At 57.5% G+C, this 20,061-nt stretch overlaps 1 protein-coding gene across 2 annotated transcripts; it reads right to left on the reverse strand.

Moving 5' to 3' along the window:
* Positions 1–1,511: 1,511 nt before the first annotated feature.
* On the reverse strand, positions 1,512–18,519 carry SGTA (small glutamine rich tetratricopeptide repeat containing alpha). 2 transcript variants are annotated; one of them, XM_030298019.1, is made up of 12 exons: positions 18,442–18,519; positions 11,348–11,487; positions 10,953–11,059; positions 10,645–10,729; positions 9,546–9,645; positions 8,234–8,338; positions 7,216–7,354; positions 6,477–6,539; positions 5,383–5,420; positions 4,172–4,261; positions 3,841–3,963; positions 1,512–2,735 (listed from the first exon to the last, which is right to left on the reverse strand). In XM_030298019.1, exons 2-11 carry the CDS (start codon positions 11,445–11,447, stop codon positions 3,849–3,851), a joined length of 942 nt encoding a protein of 313 aa, XP_030153879.1. In that variant the 5' UTR covers positions 11,448–11,487; positions 18,442–18,519; the 3' UTR covers positions 1,512–2,735; positions 3,841–3,848. The 2 variants fall into 2 exon arrangements, with proteins under 2 accessions (XP_030153879.1, XP_030153872.1); XM_030298012.1 differs by having other exon boundaries at positions 3,817–3,963.
* Between the last annotated feature and the right edge of the window lie 1,542 nt (positions 18,520–20,061).

Genomic DNA, 20,061 nt, shown 5'->3' on the forward strand with positions numbered 1-20,061 from the left:
GAGCCCTCTAGAGCCAGCAAACAGACTGGTTTCGTGGGGGCCAACTGTTCAGGACAAGTTTACGTAGGGCCCACCAGGTGCCGGCAATACCGACGGTTGTCCTCTGGGGGTGTGCCGGGCACTGCGGGGGGCTGGTTGACATCCCTGGCCCCACCCCCGCCACGTCCCCAGACACTGCCCGGTCCCCTAGGGGCAGCACTGACCGCAGGGGACCCCTCAGCGTCCTGGGACGGAAGCTGGGTGGGCTTGCAGCCTGGCGCCCAGGAGCCTGGGGGCGCAGGGACGGGAACAGACCCCCGTTTCCATCTGCTGCTGCCCTGCATCCCAAAGCTCCATCCACTCCCGGGAGCTTTCTCCAAGTCACGACTTATGCTAACTCTGTGCTTAATTGCTGTTTTTTTCTCCCCCTCAACGCACCTCTGACAGCAATGTTCAGAAAGATCCTATTTCTACCTCGTGTGGGATCGGGCAGTAATTAAGCGTGACACACTTCTTGTCAAGGCGCACGGAGAAGCTGCCAGCTTCTGGGAGGAGATGTTGACAGCCGCTCCTTTTCTTCCCCTCATCCCACTCTGCCAGCGGTTCCAACACAAAGTTTCTGGAGCTTTCCTGAACACTTAGGCTGGGTGTGGGGCCGCTCAGGGACGGACACACAAGACAGAAGAAATGAGATTATGTGGGAAGACCGAAGACCTATGTAGATGTTTCCAGAACGTGTGGCTGCTATTCACGTGCCAGCCAGTGCTTCTCAGAGCAGGGTTCTCCAAGCAGATGCATCAGCACCACTTGGGCTGCCCACGTGAAGGCCAGACCGATGGGGGCTGGCGAAGCAGCATCCCCGGCCCCACCTGCTCCATACCAGGAGTGTGGTTGCCACGGCCACAGCCATCCTGACGCAGACCGGTATCCCCAGGGCAGGGCCGCCCGGGTGAGCCCAGAGGAGCCTCACGTGCCCTCGGAGATGCGTGCTAACCTCGTGCTCACGAGAGGGGTGCTCCCCAGGGCAGCCGCAAACCTGGAAACTGGGTCTCTCCACCCATGGATGGAGCAGGTCGCCTGTAGAGTGGGGTCCCCAGGAAGTCCCTGCTGACACAGAGCGCTGGGGTGGGGGCCGGGACAAGCCGCTGGAGGGACAACTTCCCTTGCCTGCAGCAGTTATAAAGGCAGGCCCCGGAGATTACCCAAGGGAGAATGGGTGGACTCTCAGAACACACTAGAGAAGGAACACGGAATAGTCTCCCTGTTCTCGAGAGGCCAGGAGTCCAGGCTGGCCCCTCAGGGGAGGGTTATGGGAGATGAAAACAAGGGAGAGAAAATACAGAACCAGCCCAGAGATTCACTGTTTCTGGAATCGTCTGTGATCTCGGACACAGAAACTGCTTCCAGCCTCGTCACACCAGGCATTGACCAGATTCACACCCAGCATGTGCCAGAGGTAGGAACTCCAGGCTGGGGGCTTCTAGAAACTGGGGGCAAGAGGGTAAGGGTGGCGCCAGAGGTCAATGCAGAGCTGAGCAGAGATCACGACGTCTATTTATTCCCCACACGTTATGCTTGTCACCATGGCTAGCACTCGAGAGTTAGGACACATCTTGCCAGACGCAGGACGGACCGCGGTGGCTGGCAGTGGCCCGTCTTCCTACTAGTTACCTACGACACACACGGTACTGGGTCTGCTCGCAGACAGCCGACGACACCAGGGAACCTCGAACGATCCAGTTGTCCACGTCGCTGCTGGTACAGCGGGGCCAGTGGACCTGCCCCCCAACCCCCACCCGCCGCCCCCAGCAGAGGCCATGGGGATGTCTGAGGTGGCCTCGTGTCCTGGGCAGGTTGCCCACCCTGGAAGCAGCTCTGGTGGCACCAGGGCCCCCCGCCAGCCCCTAGCCCTGAACAGGACAGAACCTGCCAAGAACCTAGACATGCCGGCCAGCAGGGTCACCTGTGGGCAGGCAGAAGGGCAGTGGGGCTGGGACACCCAGCTGGGGACGGGCTGGAAGGTCATGATCTGCCCCCTGGGGTCTGTCGGCCACGAGTACTGGGATGAAAGGGTCAGAGGAGATGAGATGCGTGTCCATCAAAATGCTCGATCGGAAGTCCCGGTACCTGGTCCTGTGCGCCCCAGGACGGTCCCACCCCTGCTCCCGCTGGGGCGCGAGGCAACGGAAATTGTCATCGAGGAAAATGCATCTGAAGAGCTCCTCACGCGAAAACCCGCAGTCCGAGGGGCAGGGCAGACACTGGCGCCCAGACCGCGGCTGGCAGTGAGCTCATCCGAGCAGGGCGCGGCTGGGGAGGCCAAGGTCGACTCAGAAGTGTCTTCTCACCGGGCTGCGGAGGCCTCTGAAGACAGACCGCGGGGGCTGCAAAACGGGGCTCTGAGAGCCACGGGTGTCCCTGACGTGGCTTGACATAAAACTGGCTGCTTCCTGGACAGGGGCTCGAGGACGACCCCCGCCCTGGAACAGTCTAAAAAATACTTTAGTGACTGGGTTTTCTGGGAGCTGGTCTGCATTCACAGCTTGCTGGCTCTGTTTCGAGAGGGGTCTGGGGGCCATGGGAGACTACAAACAGGGAAGGAAGGATGAAGGGCAAAATAAAAATAATAAAAATCCATCTTAACATGCAGGTCCAATTTCTTTTTCTTTTTCTCTCTTGGGCAGTCCAAGGGGAGAAGACGGCAAAATGCGAGAAGGCTTCCAGTCGGTGGGAAGGAGCTGGCGATGCTGGGAGGGCTGTGGGGAGAGGACACGAGGGCCCAGTCAGGGTGTGGTGGGCACGAGGCCAGACTTCGGGGATGGGGGTGGGGACAGCTGCGGCCCAGGCGGCACCAGCCCTGTGACGCTTCAGCCTAAATCTCTGTGGTTCCGTGGCCCCACGGCCATGTTCAATGGGGTGGGGGGAGGCAGCACCACGTCAGCACAGACACAGAACTGCGCTGTAGGTTCTGAGGCCACAGACAGGGAAACATTGGCAGAGGTGTTGTGCAGATGAGCTTACGACATACAACAAATGCAAAATTGATCTTAACTATGTTTCGTTCTATTTTTTAAGAGTGCTAAAAAAAAAAAACCCAAAAAAACTGGAAAAAAGTGCCCAAATAACTAACGTTAGGTGTCGTGGGAGGAGAGATGAAAGTTGTTATTCCTGCTTCTTAATATTTTTTTTAAAATCCTTAAAACTGTTTTTTTGTTTATTTTTTTAATAACTTCTATACCCAGCACGGGGCTGGAGCTCCCGACCCTGAGATTAAGAGTTGCACACTCTGCGACTGAGCCAGGCAGGCGCCCCCGTCCTTCAAATTCTTTTAATAGAAAAATCACGGTTAAAGGAGAAATGGGATGATAGAAATGCCCAGGCCTCTGGGCGGAAGCCCACTATGCCAGGAGGCAAGGCTAGTGGACACAGGTTGAGGCCAAGGGCCCCTAGGGTGGCCCCGGAGCCAGCCAAGGCGGCCAGGAGCCCTCCGGGACACCCCATTTGTTTTCCAGCTGTCCCTCATTAACAGCCACTCACCACAGACACACATGCACACAAGCCCAGGGGAGCACGGGAAGCAAGGGGCCGGGCTGGCCTGTCATCCCACCCCTGGAGACCTCCCTGGCCATCGTGGTGGCCGCCCACTCTCTGCAGGCCCTCGGGCAGCAGCCCTGTCCGGGAGTGGTGGGCTTTCAGCCCCTCTCTGTATAAAACCCACCCACAGAAGGGAACTGGGAAGGGAGAGACAGGATTCGAGCAGAAACACCTCGGAAAGGGGCCCGATGGCCCCAGACACCACCCCCAACCTCGTGCACCCGGGTCGTCAAAGGCTCTCACCCCTCACGGCCACAGTGGACTCACGTGGGCCATCACTCCTGCTGGTCATCGTTGCTGGCACTGGGGGTCCGACTTCGGATCTGACTTCGGAGCTGTTCTATCAACTCTGGATTCTGCTGCTGCATCTGCTGGGCGAACTGCTGGCCGCTGCAGGAGGGGCGTGCCCGGGCTCAGCTGGTGGCCCCGGGGCACCCTCCCGGCCACTTCCTAGGCGCGTGCCCCCACAGGCAGTGCGGCTACTCACTGGGTCCCAGTAGCGGGGTCTTATCGAGCACCCAGGGGCACAGCACTTGTGCTTTTATTCTCGAGGGCGGGCCCCCACCACCCCAGAGTCCCACCAGGCACGTCTACTCACGCCTGAATGAGACTGGCCAGGTCATTCTGTGAGGGGCTGGTGCCAGGAGTCCCCAGGGGGTTGTGGCCGCCCGAAATCATCCCGGACATGCTGCAAGGAGAGAGCCCACGATGTGCACAGACAGCCTGGCCTGCCTGTTCCCGTTGGGTCCTGCTCCTCCACAACACGAGCTGCTCTCTGCCGCCACCTGGCGGCCCCTCGGGGCCCAGAGCTGCCCAGCCCGCCCGTCCTCCGACAGCGGCTGCTGTGAACGCCACCGGCTCACTCGGGAACACTCCTGGTTTCTGGCTTAAAGACAGTGGTCCTCAACCAGGGGGACAATTCTGCCCCAGGGGACACAGGACCATGTTTGGGGACATCTGTGGTCCTCACGACTGGGGGGCTCCTGGCAGCGAGGGGTGGGGGCTGACCAGGCGTGCTGTTTAGCCCCCACGGCACCTGGTACACACACCCCCCCTCCCCGAGTGACTGCCCCAATGTTAGCAGTGCTGCCTTCAGAAATTTTGCTTTAAGATTTAACCACAGTCGGGGCGCCTGGGTGGCGCAGTCGGTTAAGCGTCCGACTTCAGCCAGGTCACGATCTCGCGGTCCGTGAGTTCGAGCCCCGCGTCAGGCTCTGGGCTGATGGCTCGGAGCCTGGAGCCTGTTTCCGATTCTGTGTCTCCCTCTCTCTGTGGCCCTCCCCCGTTCATGCTCTGTCTCTCTCTGTCCCAAAAATAAATAAACGCTGAGAAAAAAAATTTAAAAAAAAAGATTTAACCACAGTCCGGCAATTCTTAAGTGACACAGAATCACCACACGACACAGCAAGTCTACTCCTGGGTGTTGGCCCAGAAGAACTGAACACAGGCACTCACACACGACGCTCAGGGAGGGAACCAGACACGAGAGGCCACACGGGGTGCGAGTCCACGTGTGTGAAACGTCCGTAACAGGCTCGTCCACGGATGGGAAGGGGGTTTGTGGGGGCCAGGGACCGCGGGGGGGAGGGGGTTTAAAATGCCTATAATGGGGACAAGGACTCTTTTTGGGATAATGGAATGTCCTGAAATTAATCAGCGGTGTTGGCTGTACAACACGTTGCATATGCTTAATGCCTCTGCGTTGTAAACCTTGAAACAGTTACAACAGGCAGGTTTTAAGTCACGTGTGTCTTGTCACAATGGAAAATGTAACCACAAGAGGGTCAAAGGCACACGGTTGTCACTTACAGCTGCTGAACTTGGGGGTTGTTCATCAGGTTTGACGCCTGCAGAAAGGAACACATGATCAGACACAGCAGGCGCCCAGGGGCTCCTGCGCACATGCTTCCCAAGGGCGCTCGGCCTTCCTGACGCGCTTCCATCCCGCGTAAGACTTGTCTTTAAAAAGACTCCCAGGCACCTCGTCATCTCCTACTGGCTGCTTGCTCTTTGCTGTGTAGATGTATGTCAGCACAGTTGGCCTCTTTTGTTTCCTCAGTTACTATCACTACCCTGCATGCCTGCATTTAAACTGGACTCCCCGAGGGTTCTCTCCCTAGGACCGACTTCAGGACGCGGCGGAGCGGGCAGCTAAAGCGGGGTCTTCCTGACATGGCTCAGGAGGGCTGGCTAAATTCTGTGAAGGGCCAGAGTCAAGGTTCTTGGCCTTATGGGCCCATCCCTGCCCCAACCAGACAGCCGTGTCGCCGTCACTGCACGGGTGTGGCCGGGTGCCAACAAAAATACAAAGTGATGCCCGGCCCATCGCCATGCCTGGCTGGCCGCCTCCTGCTGTAGTGGGGATGCTTCTGACGGCCGGAAGGCGCAGGATTTCCCTCTTCTGGACACTTGGAAACCCTGGGCCCTGTGGCCACTGTGAAAGAACTTGCACGTGTGGGACCAGCCCCAAGGACACAGGCGGGTGCCTGCCTTCAAAGGACAGCGACTCAAGTCTCTGGCATGGGAAGGTGGGACCTCCACCCTGGTGGCATCCCGGGCTCCTCGGCGTCTCCTCCTCCGAGGAGCAGGTGCAGCCGTGTGGCTACCAGGGTCTCCACAGTGTGAGGTGGAAACCGAGCTGGAGAGAGGGATGCTGTTTTCCTGGGTCATGCGACCATGAGAGGCAGGACCCAGTCTGTCCTTTGTGCTCCATACTGGGGGGGTCTCACTGGGGGCGATGCTGCCCTAGTGACAAGGGTGGTGTCTGGGGACATCTGTGTCTGTCACGCTGGGGGGCTCCTGGCATCAAGGGGTGGAGCCGGGGATGCTGCTCAGCCCCCGGCGCCCAGGTCATGGCCCCCAGAGGAACCGGAACCCAGGAGAGAGGGGGGAGTGCGGATTACCATGCTCATGAAACTTGGGTTGTTCAGCAGGCCAGCAATGTCAAAGCTGCCGACACCTCCTGTCTGTGGGGAGAAAAGCCCTGGTGAGTGGTCACAGGACCACGGTGGCTGGCCCCGCCCCCAGGAACCAAGAACTGAGACACAACACCCCACGCGGGGCCTGTCCAAATTCTAAGAGGCATACGGCTCAGACATCCCACCAACCAAGCAGCCAGGCCTCGAGGCCAGAGAGCACTTGGTGAAAGGCACAAACCAGTTATGAACGTTTACAAGAGCGCCGTCCTTCACGTTCTAGCGTTCTGATGTCTTGGGCCCCCGTGAACCCTGGAGGACGGTCCCTCAGGGTGAGCAATTCCCAGAGAGAGTGAACAGTCACATGCGGGCCACCTTTAGTGCACGAGCCAGTCAGCCATTCCCCAGGGCCTGGCATTCGGCCACCAGGGCTGGCCCCCATACCCCGGACCCTGCTGGAATTACTCGCCTAGCTGATCCTAAGCCTGCATCCTCTGCCTCCCTGCTCCTCCCCCAGAAACCACCACAGGGGCACTGGCCTCCTGGCCGACCCTGGAGCTCCTGTGTGTGGCCCTGCCTCCCGTTTCCAGGGCCCGTGGGGATAAACTTTTTCCTTTGTGACAGGCATTTCTGTGTCTTTGTCTCCTGCCGGACTGGATTAGGCCGCCAGCCCTGAGTGTCTACCTGGCCTGCCCGCCAGGGCCCTCTCTTCCCCGGGGCCACTCACGGGACTTGGCGTCTCCCTCAACTTCAGCTCGGCTATCTTGAGGTTCGACTTGTAGGTCTCGTTGTCGGGGTCCAGCTCCAAGGCCTTCTTGTAATAGGCCACTGCCTCGGTGTGCTTGTTCAAACTGGAGAGCGCGAGGCTGGGGGAGAGGCACCGCGATGTGGGGGAGGGCCCGGGAGGCTGCCCGACACCCCAAACCGCTCCAAGTGTCGCTGTGGCCAGCGTCCGGTGGGAATGGCATGCGAGGGCCACGGGGGCCGAGAGTACAGGCATATGAAAATTCAAAGGCACAAGGGCTGGTGCCCCAGAGGGACCCACACAAAGAGCTTGAAGGCCCGAAGCAGGGGGCCAGAGGGCAGGGGGGTCAGATGTGGCCTCTGTTCCTGGCACAGAGCTCTTAAAACCCTAAACTTCCTAAGTCATAGGCGTCTCCTGTTCTTTGTAACGAGCCCCTTGAACCCCATCTGAGTTTATGCCAACGATGTGACTCAGGGTGGGGCTGGTGGCCAGGAAGACCAAATTTCAGATCTGAGTTGGGGGGAATCTCATGGCCCCCAAACTTCTAGGAGGGAGAAGGCTGGAGAGGCTATAAAACTCTTCAACAATGAGATCTGGAGAAGATCCCCGCTGGTGAAGGTAACCACATGCTGCGAGGGAGGCCACCCCACTCCAGGGGGATCCCCTGCACCCTGCCCTGTGGACCTCTTCGTCTGGCTGTTCACCCGTGTCCCTCGATCAAGCAGGAAGCACGGGCGTGCTCCCGAGTCCTGCGACCTGCTCTCGCAAACCACGGAGGCACGAGAGCGAGAGCGGCAGGAGCCCAGACAGCGGGCAGATCAGAAGTATGGAAGGCCCAGACGTGAGTGGGGCCGAGTCCTGACCCTGTGGGGTGTGACACCTGGTCTGGGCAGAGTCAGGACTGAAGCAAACTGCAGGGGTGACGGGAAGAGGAGGAAGCGCGGGACACAGGGGAGGGGTCTGGGAAGACAGACACCACACGCCGTACGGGCGCACTCACCCCATCCGGCCGTAGGCTTTGCTGTAGGACGGGTCTATGCAGATGGCTCGCTCACAGTCCTGCACGGCCCCTGCGTAGTTCCCCAGTTTGCTATAGGCCGCCGCTCTGGGGAGACAAAGTGCAGGTCAGGGGTCGTGTGCCTGGCTCGCTGCCACAGAGGGGCCTCAGCTTCCCCGTCTGTCAGGCGGGGCGGACGCGGGGCTGCCGAGGCTTCTGCCTGCGGAGCAGCTGTGCCGGGGCTGCGGCAGCCTCCCGGGGAAACCGAGGCTGAAGGAGGCAGAACAGATCGGCCCAACCCTGCCCCGCACGGGGCGGCGCCACTGTTGGAGGGCTGGCGCCTGTTCTGCGTCAGGGAGAACCTACTAGGAAATAACTGATCCGCCACGAGACCCCTGTCCACGCTCTCGACTTGCCGCATTTGATAGTTTTTCTCACTGGCCGTTTTTTAATATTCCCCTTTACGCTTCCCCCAGTTTCTGAAGTACAGAAAGACATCAGCTAGAAAGCACGGAGCGGCTACGCTGGCAGAAGCGGGGTACAGGACTGTGTACGACGCGCCTACCTTTTCTGTCCACCCGTTTGTGTGATCGCCCCCAAAAGAGAAAGACATTAAAGCTAAAGCAGTTTCACCCTGGAGACCACGTGGATGACGTCTGGTGCCCCCTCCGGTCTCTGTTCTCCGCCGGTTCCTGTGCCTTTCACACGAACGTGCGATTCTGTCCCACGTCCCATCCAGTCCCTCTCGTCACCAAGAACCACTCGTGAGCAACAAAGTCCCTACTGGGAGGCTGGGGTGATACAGCGTTCCCTTCAGAAGCACGAGCCAGGGGTGCCTGGGGGGCTCAGTCGGTTAAGCACCCTACTCCTGGTTTCACCTCAGGTCACGATCTCATGGTTGGCTGCGCTGACAGCACAGAACCTGCTCGGGATTCTCTCTCTCTGCCCCCCGCGTACGTTTTGTCTCTCTCTCTCTCAAAATCACTAAACATTAAAAAATTTAAAGTACAAGCCAGATGCAACTCTTCACAGTTGGCGACGATGCTGATGTGAACACAGGAATGAAACGCCACCCAAGCGTTAGCTTATTTCTCGTCGCGACACCCGCGTGGAGGATGGTGCCCCCTAATTTTAAGGCCGCTGTCAACGCTTACTGACACATTCCTGGCCACCTGCCACTGACTGCTTCTCAGGGGCTGCGGTGTAACAACCCCTAGGGGACTGTTCGGACACCTCTCCTGGTCTCCTGGGGACACGCGACCTGCCTGCCCAGGCCCCACGTGAGTCCCCGCCCCGCGTGGGCCCCGGCTGGTACCTGTTACAGAAATAGACGGCGTTGGCGGGGTTCAGCTCGATGGCTTTCCCGTAGAAGTGCACGGCAGCTTCAAAGTTTTCTCCTTTCATCTGCTCGTTTCCTAAAAACAAAGGAAAACTGGTGACCCCCGCTGTTCACACGAGACCCGAGGGCTCTGACACGCGGGCTCCGCTCTCCCGGGCGTCTGTGGGAAGGCGTGAGGAGAGCCTCGGGCGGGACGCAGCGCTCAGTCGCTCAGGGCGGTGGCAGGGGAGAAGGGGGCGGCTGCGTCCGGCATCTCGGGGCTCGTGGCCCAAGCCAGCACCCAGTGAGGACAACTGTCGCTGCTTGTGACATCTGGAGACAAGTCTCTGACACCCTCACTTCTGCTTCTCCCCTCAGAAACAGCCAAGTTTAACGAGATGTAACTCACATAACATAAAACTCACATTTTCAAAGTGTGCAGCTCGGTGGTTTTTAAAATATTCAGTTGTCCATCACTGTAGTCACTTCCAGAACATTCCCTCTCCCCTAAAGAAAGCCCCATCCCCATCAGCCATCGCCCGCTCTCCTCCCCCAGCACCCACAAACCCCCCTCCTGTCCACGGATGAGCCTGTTCTGGACGTTTCACACACGTGGACTCACACCCCGTGTGGCCTCTCGTGTCTGGTTCCCTCCCTGAGCGTCGTGTGTTCAGGGTCCATCTGCCGGGCGGCGGGTGTGGGCGCCTCGCTCCTGCTGGCGGCCGAGTGATGTTCCTGACTATGGATGTGTCACGTTTTGTTTATCCCTTTTACTGGTCTGTGGACATACGGGCTGTTCTCCCTTTTTGCTGCTGTGGATACGCGCCTGCATTTTTCCTGGGCGCACGGCTCTGCCCGGGAGGGGAGAGGCCGGGCCACACACCACGCCATCGGGTGACCGCATACTGTCAGAACGCCTTCCATGGCGACGGCCCGCTTACGCCCCCACTAGCCGCGTCGGGGGCTCCACCCTGTGCACATCCTCACATCCGCGCGTTCTGCGGCCCCCGGCCCCCAAGCCCATGTGCCGTGGTACTGCGTGACAGCAAGCCCCCCGGCTGCCACACCCTGGGGACCGGCCCGCCTTGTCTCTCACCTTCGGTTTTGAGGCGCTCTGCCTCCGCCGAGTCCTCCTCTGAAGGCGGAGTTCGCTCAGGGCTCCTCAGGTCCTGCGGCGCCTCCTGGGTCCAAGGCAGGGATGAGCTGTCTAACGGGCGGCCCTGCCGTCTTCCTCCTCCCAGCCCCGCACCTCTGGCCGCCCTCCTGCTCAGGCCGCCTGAGAGGGCAGCTGAGCTCCGAGGGAGACGCCTTGGGCCAGGTGGCCGGGCCGCGCCCCCATCTGCCCTGCCCACAGGCCTGGCACCGGCACTTGTTACTGTTGTTCTGGGAAGCCCAGAGGCTCACCCTGCCCGCGGCGGCTGCTTCAAATATTTCCGGAAGAGTCTGAGGGAGAGCGAGGTCGCTGTCCTCCACGGTCACCCCAAAAGCAGTCTCCAGGCACTGGATCGCAACTGTGAGGGAGAACAGAGGTGTTTTCTTCTGAACACAATCCCGACTTTGTGACTTTGGGGGTCAGATGGCCTCCCCACCCTCAGCCCCACGTGGCTTCCAGGCACCGTGGGTGCCCTACCCCCTCTTTCAAGACAGCCTTTCTCTGATCACTGGAGTCACACACACGCGGTAGTGGTGGAGAACATTCTGGAACCGCATCTCGATGAAAGATGGGTAGTGGCGAGAATGCCTGCGGGAGACTAGGGTCTGCACGGCGGGAAGGAGGGAGGGCAGTGGCCCGCACGTACCTTCCAAGCTCTCCTGGGCGTCGGACGAGAGCCCCCCGTGCCGCAGCTGGTCATGCAGGAACCGGATAATGGCGTAGGCCAGGCGCTTCTTGTTATCCATCTTGTGACAGGAAGAGACAACGCCCAGGGGTTCTCGGGATCTGTGGACCGAAGCAGAGGGAATGCGGGCAGTGCCCCTCCCCTCTGTGCCTGGGGTGCCTGGTGCTCTACGCCCCTGGACTGCTGGGCCCTGGCTCACCAGGCCTGGCCCTGCGGAAGCCGCTTCAGGCCCACGAAACAATTTAATCTGAATGACAAGTGAGGGGAAATGGTTATGACCCCCATTTCACGGATGAGATGCTGGGGCTTTCATGGGCAGAGGATTGCTCCAGCCTCCTGCCTCCTCATTCTAAGTTTTTTTTCAGGTTTGCTTATTTTTTGAGAAAGACAGAGACACACAGAGAAAGAGAGGATCCCAAGCAGGTTCCATGCTGTGAGCACAGAGCCCAACTCGGAGCTCGATTCCATGAGATCAAGACCTGAGCCAAAATCAAGAGCAGGACGCTCGAACAACTGAGCCCCCCCGGCAACCCTGCCTCCTTACTGTAAAGAAAGTGACGTGGCCTTAACCATCACCACCCTTTCACAGACTGAGTGGCACACGGGGGCTCCCAGGGGTGTGGAGGGCCAGACTGCCAGCACTACTCCTGCAGGTCTATGAACCCCGAGTTTTGAGCTAAGCACAAGGCGGACCGCAGTCCCACCTGCTTTTCCATTCAGGCTGACAAAACAAACTGACGGTTCTCCAAGTCCTGACACCCCTGAGGGATAGGAGGGGGTCGGACAAGTGTTGTGGGGGGCAGGGAGCAGTGGGGGGATGGGCTGGGGTAGGGGGAGGGCCCAGAGGCACCGGTCCCTTTCCTGGCAGCCAGAGAGCCTTTTCTTGGTCCCTCCACGACGTGCTGGATTCCCAGGCCAGGAGTGACCCTGCCCCAGGGACTGTGGACCAGGTTTGGGGAAATCCGTGGCCATCACAACGGGGTGTCCCAGTGTTGAGTGGTGAGGACCTGGGATGCTGTTTAGCCCCCTGGCACCGAGGATGTCCCCGTGATGGGAGAGCTCTCTGGCTCCAGCATGAGCAGTGCCCAGGGGAGAGCCCTGGTGTGGAACGATCTGGTGGGAGGGGTCCGCCACCTGGAGGCCTATGATGGGCCAAGCACTGTACATAACACCATCTCCTTCCCTCTGGACCATGACCTCCACGGTCGCTCCCACTGAGAAGGGCACCAGGTGGGGGCTGGGGGTCCACAAGGAGCAGCCGGCCCGAGGCGGCTCAAGTCCATCCGTGCAGCCAGAACCCGCAGCATGAAGCACCTTGGTCTCCCCAAAATGCCTCTGTGCCCCGCAGAACCAGGAAGAGTCAGTCATTAGGCCCCAGGCTCTACAAACTGGCTGGCATCAGACTCAGATGATGTGAATATGCAGACGGCTGGTCGGGGCAAGCGCCGTCAAGACCCCTGGCGCTGGCCGGCCTCAGAGACCTCTCTCTGTCTCCGGTTCACGGGAACCTACGTCCATCAACAGCTGCTTCGTTCGTAAAGGCAGGGGAACCAGACACGAGAGGCCACAAGGATGTGACTCCACGTGTGTGAAACGTCCAGAACAGGCGCATCCATAGACAGGAAGGGGGTTCGTGGGGGCTGGGGAGGGATGGCTGATGGGGACACAGTTCCTTTTTGAGGTGGAACGTTCTGGACTTAGAAAAAGCTGATGGTTCCACAGCAGTGTGAATCTACCAAAATCCGCTGTTTTAAGGTATACGGGTTATATCTCAATTTTAAGTGAGGAAAAAACTTAAAACACTTGTTGTATAAAACTGGTGAGGGAATTAAAGTTAAGGCTGGTAATGAGCGCCCCCCTCCTCCCCACCCGCTCCCATTTCTGGACACAATGACCCTTTACCCAGCAAGTGCCTTTGCCTGAAGAGCCTCCCCAGAACTGCAAGGTCTGGGATCAGGTTGGGCTGCCAGAGCCTGTAGGACAGACAGCCAGTCCCGGCCCTGAAGACCTTAGGAGACACAGAGGGACCCACAGAGATCAACCACCACAACCCACTCATCTCGGGGGAAGCCTCAAAAGGGGAGTCACGCTCCCCAGCTAAGAGGGCGCAGAGAGCAAACCAGTCTGCTGACCGCCAGATCTAAAAAGAACAGACACACGCTGCCAAAAACGTCAAAATGTTTTCATTTTAGGTATTTGTTTTGACAGCATTATTTACAATAGCTGAAAGATAGGGGCGCCTGGGCGGCTCAGTCGGTGGAGCATCTGACTTTGGCTCAGGGCATGATCTCGCGGTTCGTGTCGGGCCTGCTGCTGTCAGCTCAGACCCTGCTTTGGAGCTTCTGTCCTCCTCTCTCTGTCCGCCCCTCCCCCGCTCAAGCTCTCTCCCTCAAAAATTAGTTATCACACACACAAAAAGAGTAGACTGAGGAAGGAAATCCGGTCTTTAGCAGAAGTCTGCCCCCCCGGACCAAGTGGTGAAGCTGGGGGCGGGGGGTGCTGTGTATAGACTATCAAGGCTCATGGAGGCAAGGGTTCAAAAAACTAAAAGACCAAGTCACCCTCCTTTCTGTGCCCCTGGCCCTTGGAACCTCAGGGCGTTTGCATGTGAGGATCTCTTGTCCCCACTGGATTTGAGGCACTCCGGCCTGATCTCCCCAGGATAAGCTCTCACTGCCTGCTTCCTGGGCTTCACCAGGTCTGTCGCTTGATCTTCTCCCAAATGGTGGCCCCTCCAAAGGGATTCACCGGCAAGAGGTCAGAGCGCCCCCTGGAGCCTGCCCTGGGCCTGGTGTATGGATGACAGGCCAGGGAGCCTGATTTGCCTGGGAGGACAAGGGCCTGGAGTCAGCCTCAGGCTCAGCCACTTCTGCCCCATGCCAGTTTCAGGTCACTTTCCCCACTCCTAAGCTAAGGACCGCCTTGTCCCAGCCGATACCCTCACTTTCCTCTCCTATGAGATGGGGTAACGGAGATGTCCTTAACAGCTGTTCCAAGAACTTCTGACCTACGGGGCGTGTGGGTGGCTCAGTCGGTTGAGCATACGACTGGCTCAGGTCCTGATCTTGCGGTTCCTGAGTGTGCTGTCAGCACAGAATCTGCTTCAGATCCTGTCCCCACTCTCTGCCCCTCCCCAACTTGTGCTCTCTCAAAAAATAAATGTGGAAAAAAAAAAAAAGACCTAACTCGGGTTTTCTCCACTATTGCTATCCGGGGTAAGATCATTCTTTGCTGTGTGTGTGTGTGTGTGTGTGTGTGTGTGTGTGTGTGGCGGGGGGATGTCCTGTTCACTGCAGAGTTTAACAGCATCCCTGGTCTCTGTCCAGTGTACCCCGAGGCGGGGGGCAGAATCACCCCCCAAGGGACACCCCCAGGAGTCTCTGTGTTCTGTAAGCATCTGACTACTGAGGTCCTGGGATGCTGCACATATAGAAATACGCACAAACAGCGGAGGGAGGGAGGGTGACCCACAGGCACCAGGGCGGCCCTGGTTTGTACCCTCTGACCCCTGGGGACTTACTCTGGTGTCTAGGGTGGGCAGGGACTAGACTCAGTATTTTCCCAAATAATCAATGCAGGGTCTCTCCCGCTCAGCACTGCTAACCTTAGGAGCAGGTCGCTCTCCATGGGGATGTCCTGAACACGGTGGGGGTTCAGTAGCATCCCTGGCCCCATCCCCCTCGATGCCAGGAGCACCTCCTTCCACAGTGGTAACAACCACAGATGTCCCCAGACATGGCCAAACCCCCCAGTGAAAGTCACTGGAAGACTCTAAGTCAGTACAAGTCAGACTTTTCTGGCCAAATGACTTTGCTGCACACTTTCTGAAAACCTGCTTGCGCAACATTTTGGGTTTCAGGCCTGCAGCAGAGGGAGGATGGGTCTGCTACCGAGGACTACTTCCCCAAGGTGCGACAAGGACCCACAGGGCCTCTGACACAGGTGGTCCACGAAACTGTCGCTTCTTTGCGAGACAGTTTGCAAATCTCACTTCCACGCAGGGGTTTTGGGACGAATGAGCCTTCTGCTCGCCACAAAGTGAGGCCCAGCAAAACACAAGGACAGCACTTTCCCTCGACTCCTACCAGGCACCCGGAACAATCACGACTTGTAGGGTTTTGGCCACTGGACAAAATTCTCAAAAGCAGCCCGCTCTCTGAACAGTGAGTGCTTTATGAGCTCTCAGGAAGCACCACGGAGGGCCCAGTTCGGGTGAGCCTGGTGAGGGTGGACGGACAGAGTCCCAGGGTGTGGCAGGGTCCTGGGGCCAGCCCTGCTGGTGGTCCTCACAATCCTTCCGGCTCTCGGTCCACCTTTTCATTTCATCATTAAACAACGAAAAAATCAGCCTCTGTTCCTTTTATTTCCGAGCCTAGAACTGGTGAAAGGGGAAAAAACGGCATGCCTCGCTAAAATGAGTAAGCCCTTGGTGCGCCTGGGTGGCTCAGTCAGTTAAGTGTGCAACTTCAGCTCAGGTCATGATCTCGCGGTTAGAGGGTTCAAGGGTTCGAGGGTCACGTCGGGCTCTGTGCCGACAGCTCAGAGCCTGGAGCCTCTTCGTCTGTGTCTCCCTCTCTCTCTGCCCCTCCCCCGCTCATGCTCCGTCTCTCAAAAATAAACAAACGTTAAAAAAAATAAAAAGTGAGGCCTCCCCCCACCCCGGGAGCTGAACCGCCCGCTGCCGCTGCCGAGGGCTTCTGCCTCCATCCTGAAGCCAGAGCCCTGCTCACAAACAGCAGTGTGCAAAGTCAGTGCTCTACTCCTGTGTCTCAACCTAGCACACCTCCAGTGTCCGAGCAGGGCCAACTCAAGGCTTGAGCCCACGACCCTCGCCGCAGCCCGGTGTTCTTCTAAAATGCCACCAGAATGCCCTGTACGCTTTAAAACCGTCAAAAGCCCCCCGAAATGTCATGCGTGTGCGCGTGAGGCCCTCTGCCAAACCCTCAGGGGCTCCACTCAAACAGAACTGCTCCAACCCATCTGGAAACTCTAACTCCCTTCAATACCGAGCCGCAAGGTTGCTGCCTCAGAGCTAGACGCCCTCTTTTTCTGGCAAAGTCCAAGTACCAGTCTTATCACTGGCCTAGTGGGCTTTGAAACTCCTTGGTCTGTCATCTGTCCCCTGCCCTTGCCCCGACTATGAGCCACTGGACAGACACCTTCCCTTTGAACCCCAGCACTGAGCAGTGTTTGATCCATACAGTCTCGGGAAAATGTTAGATCCCTGTCAAATTCAGAGCCACCTGACCAAGTTCTTTGGGAAGAGCAGAAGAGACAACAAACCTTGGGTCTTGCCTCCCTACTAAAATTCCCTTTATTCCTTCAACCCTCTTCCTGAGTATTTCCCACAGGGGCCAGTGCTGGCTCTTGGCAAAAAAAATAAAATAAAAATGTAGGATCCAAGTTAAGACCACAGCTCTCCATCTGAGGCGGAGCTTATAACCCTATCTTTGGAGCTGGCTCACCCTTCCAATAAGACCAAATTACAAGCCTCAGGCAAAATCCTTGGAGTGTCGAGCACCTTCCAGGCCCGAGCTAAGTGCAGTTCACACAATGGCTTATGGAGGGGATAGGTGATCATTTTCTGAAAAGGGCCCAAGTAAGCTTCCCGGGCCACAGGGTTTCTGTGGCAACCACTCAACTTTCCTCTTGTGCAACAGCAGCCACGGTTAAGGGGTCTGCGGTGGAGGCGTGGCTTCGTTCAGGAAAACAAGCTGCAGCTGGGTCTGGCCCCCCAATCACAGTTTGCTGAGACCTTGGCTTGTCTACCCCGTCCCCATTTTACAGAAAAAAACACGGACACTAGAAAGATGGGGGTGCCACTCAAGGTCACCCAGCTAAGACACAAACCCGGACTTCTGAACCCAGCAGTCTGACTCCAGAGCCTCCACTCCAAGTGCACTTTCCTCTCCCCACAAAACGTGCGCAGGATATCTTGGGGTTCATCTCACCAACCCCACGTACACAGCTCATGCTGGCGAAGACTCACTGGTCTGGAGCAGGGCTTAACTTCTGCACTGAGGACACTGTGGACCGTTCATGGACCGTCCTAGGCACCGCAGGGTGTTGAGCATCACCCTGGCCCCACCCACTCGGCGCCAAGATCACACCCAGTCGTGACAACAAATGTCCCCCAGACACCGCCCCGTGTCCCCCAGGGTGACAGAACCACCGGTCTGGGGAGAGGAAAAGCAGTCAGAATAATCAGAGATGGAAAACTAAAGTGCACGGGAAGATCCTGCAGCCTGAGGGATGCGGGCTGCGCACACGTTTTCTGACACCTAATAAGAAACCTAGCGGTTCTCCAGTATGCTCTTAACAAGCAGCAGGAGCCTGGTCACAGAATGTTCTGTTTACTTAACCTCAGAGCGACCCTAAGAAGCGCATTCTCCTACGGCCCCTATTCTAGAAGGAAAGCGCTGCTCGGAGAGGCAAGCGACTTCCTCAAGCTCACACAGCCAGCGAGAGGTGGTGGGGCTGACTCTTCCCGCCTTTAGGTCAACATACAGAAGCCCCTAACACCTGCCGACCCCACTGAGCTCTCGCTTTGCGCCGGTCCCTGTGGCTTCAATCTTCCCGAGGACCACCGCCCCCACCCACAAACATCAGACAGGGACCGTGACTACACCCGTTTTACAGAGGGGGAAAATGAGGCTCCGGGAACCCAAGAGGCTGGCCAGGTCAGCCAGGTGGAGAGTGGCGGCGCTGGGACAGGACACCGACTGGAGCCCCACTAACGGGATACCTGATTCAAAGGGACCGTATTTCCGGGCACAAGACACCTTCGTCGCTTGCGGGGCACTTTCACTTGCAGTTTCACCTCGAACCAGCACTTGCCGGGCCTCGGGTCCGGGTGAGGCGGACCAGGACTGGCGAGGGCCTGCCCGACGCCGCCCTGCCTCAGTTTCCCCTTCGCGCCGCCCACTCACAGCACCCAGCGGACCGCGGCCACCCCAGCCCCAGCCCCAGCTCTCTTTACGGGCCTTTGAGCCCCGGGAGCTCCAAGCCGCGGACCCTAAGCCCATCTGGCTCAGCACCGAACACCCCCCACTCACCTCACTGGCGGCCGAACGCCGACCCGCCGACGGCTGCGCCTGCGCACCGCAGCGCTACCCGGCCCCGCCCCCGGCCGCGACGCTTGCGCGGAAGGAGGCGGTGCTCGTTGGCTTTCATTCTGCGCAGGCGCGTCAATTATCAAGACGGGCGTGGGGAGAAGTGACGTAATTCAGACGTTAGGGGGGGTGGGTGGGAGGGGCTAGCTGGTCGTTAGGGCAACTGACCTCTGCGACCGATTGGAGGCCGGAAATCAGGACTGTCGTTCCCTCTCGCGCGGTAACAGCGCGGTGCATCGTGGGACAGTGGCGGACTCCCGCGCGTTTGGCAGAGCCGGTCACGTGGCACCGAGCCGGCCACGTGGGGTGGCTCAGTTTGGTATCTGGCGCCCAGAGCAGCGCAGGGGCTCGGTGAATGCCAGTGACTGTTACACGCTATGTTTTACGTTTATTCACCCACCCATCCACCCGCGCGGCCACAAATGCATTCTTTCATTCATTCCATCTATAAGACGTAAAGGAATACAGATATATTTGTTTACAGCAGGTGCCTAATAGCAAACGTTTTGCAAAGCAACTATCAAAACCAGGAAAGTGCCTGCTCTCGTTACTCCTACTGGGGTTGACGAACTCGTAAACTAGTATGTAAATTAACACCTTTCGCTTGATGATAAAACGGCGTGCGGTGATTATGACTGGGGAGGTAATCTGGCTGTGATGGTTAAGGAAGATCTTTCTTGTAGATGTGGATTTGGAGGATGAGGCAAAAAAAAACTCCCAAGTATGGGGTGCCTGGGTGGCTCAGTTGGTTAAGCATCTGACTCTGGGTTTCGGCTCAGGTCTTGATCTCATGGCTCCTGAATTAAAGCCCTAGGGTCTGGGCTGACAGTACGGAGCCTGCCAGGGATTCTCTCTCCCTCTTTCTCTCTTCACCTCCCTCACTTAAGCACTTTCTCTCTAAAAAATAAAAAAAATAACCTTAAAAAAACCCTCCAGGTATGGAGAACAGTGGAAATGATTATTAAGTAGGATAAAACTTGCTGTGCTTAATAAAAGGTGAGCGATGAGGACGGTCTCTAGGAAGACCCACAACTGACCACCGTTAAAGTCGCAAGAAGGGTTCTCCGAATTCACTTTTATCCTATTTAATTTTTTTTTAAATTTATTTTTATCCTATTTAAAACACATGCATGTTTAAAGCCCGGGGATTTAATTTCTTTTGCAGAAATAAGGGGAGTGTGTTTTTTGGCCATTTTAGTTCTGGTATGTTTTTCTTCCTGGGCGCCTTAGATCAAGATTTCGTTTTTCGTTTTAATGGACAATAGTTACAGGTTTAGGATACTGCACCGTCTCAAAACACCTGTTGTTTGAATTCGTGGATTCATTTTCTGAAGCTTTCCCGATTTTTTAAAAAAAAGTGTGTTTAATTGATTCACCGGATTCTGCTGGTACTCGTGGAGCGCCTCATCTTCGTTAGGTGCAGGAAGCTGGGCAGGATGCTGGTTGGGATAATCTACAAAAAGAGCCTGAGACGAGTATGGTAAGGGATCACTAACGTGATCCCTAGGTGAAGGGAAAACCTGCAAAACTAGCCAAACACACAACTGTAAGATAGAAAGGTGA

Source organism: Lynx canadensis, chromosome A2 (assembly GCF_007474595.2).
Source record: "Lynx canadensis isolate LIC74 chromosome A2, mLynCan4.pri.v2, whole genome shotgun sequence".
Taxonomy (NCBI): Eukaryota; Metazoa; Chordata; class Mammalia; order Carnivora; family Felidae; genus Lynx; species Lynx canadensis.

Excerpts from the sequence above, each read along its gene's own strand:
- SGTA (XM_030298019.1), bottom strand. The coding sequence starts at position 11,447 with ATGGATAACAAGAAGCGCCTGGCCTACGCCATTATCCGGTTCCTGCAT. Across the intron at positions 11,060-11,347 it reads CGCCCAGGAGAGCTTGGAAG|TTGCGATCCAGTGCCTGGAG; the intron begins GTACGTGCGGGC and ends TCTCCCTCACAG. Across the intron at positions 7,355-8,233 it reads AAAGCCTACGGCCGGATGGG|CCTCGCGCTCTCCAGTTTGA; the intron begins GTGAGTGCGCCC and ends CCTCTCCCCCAG.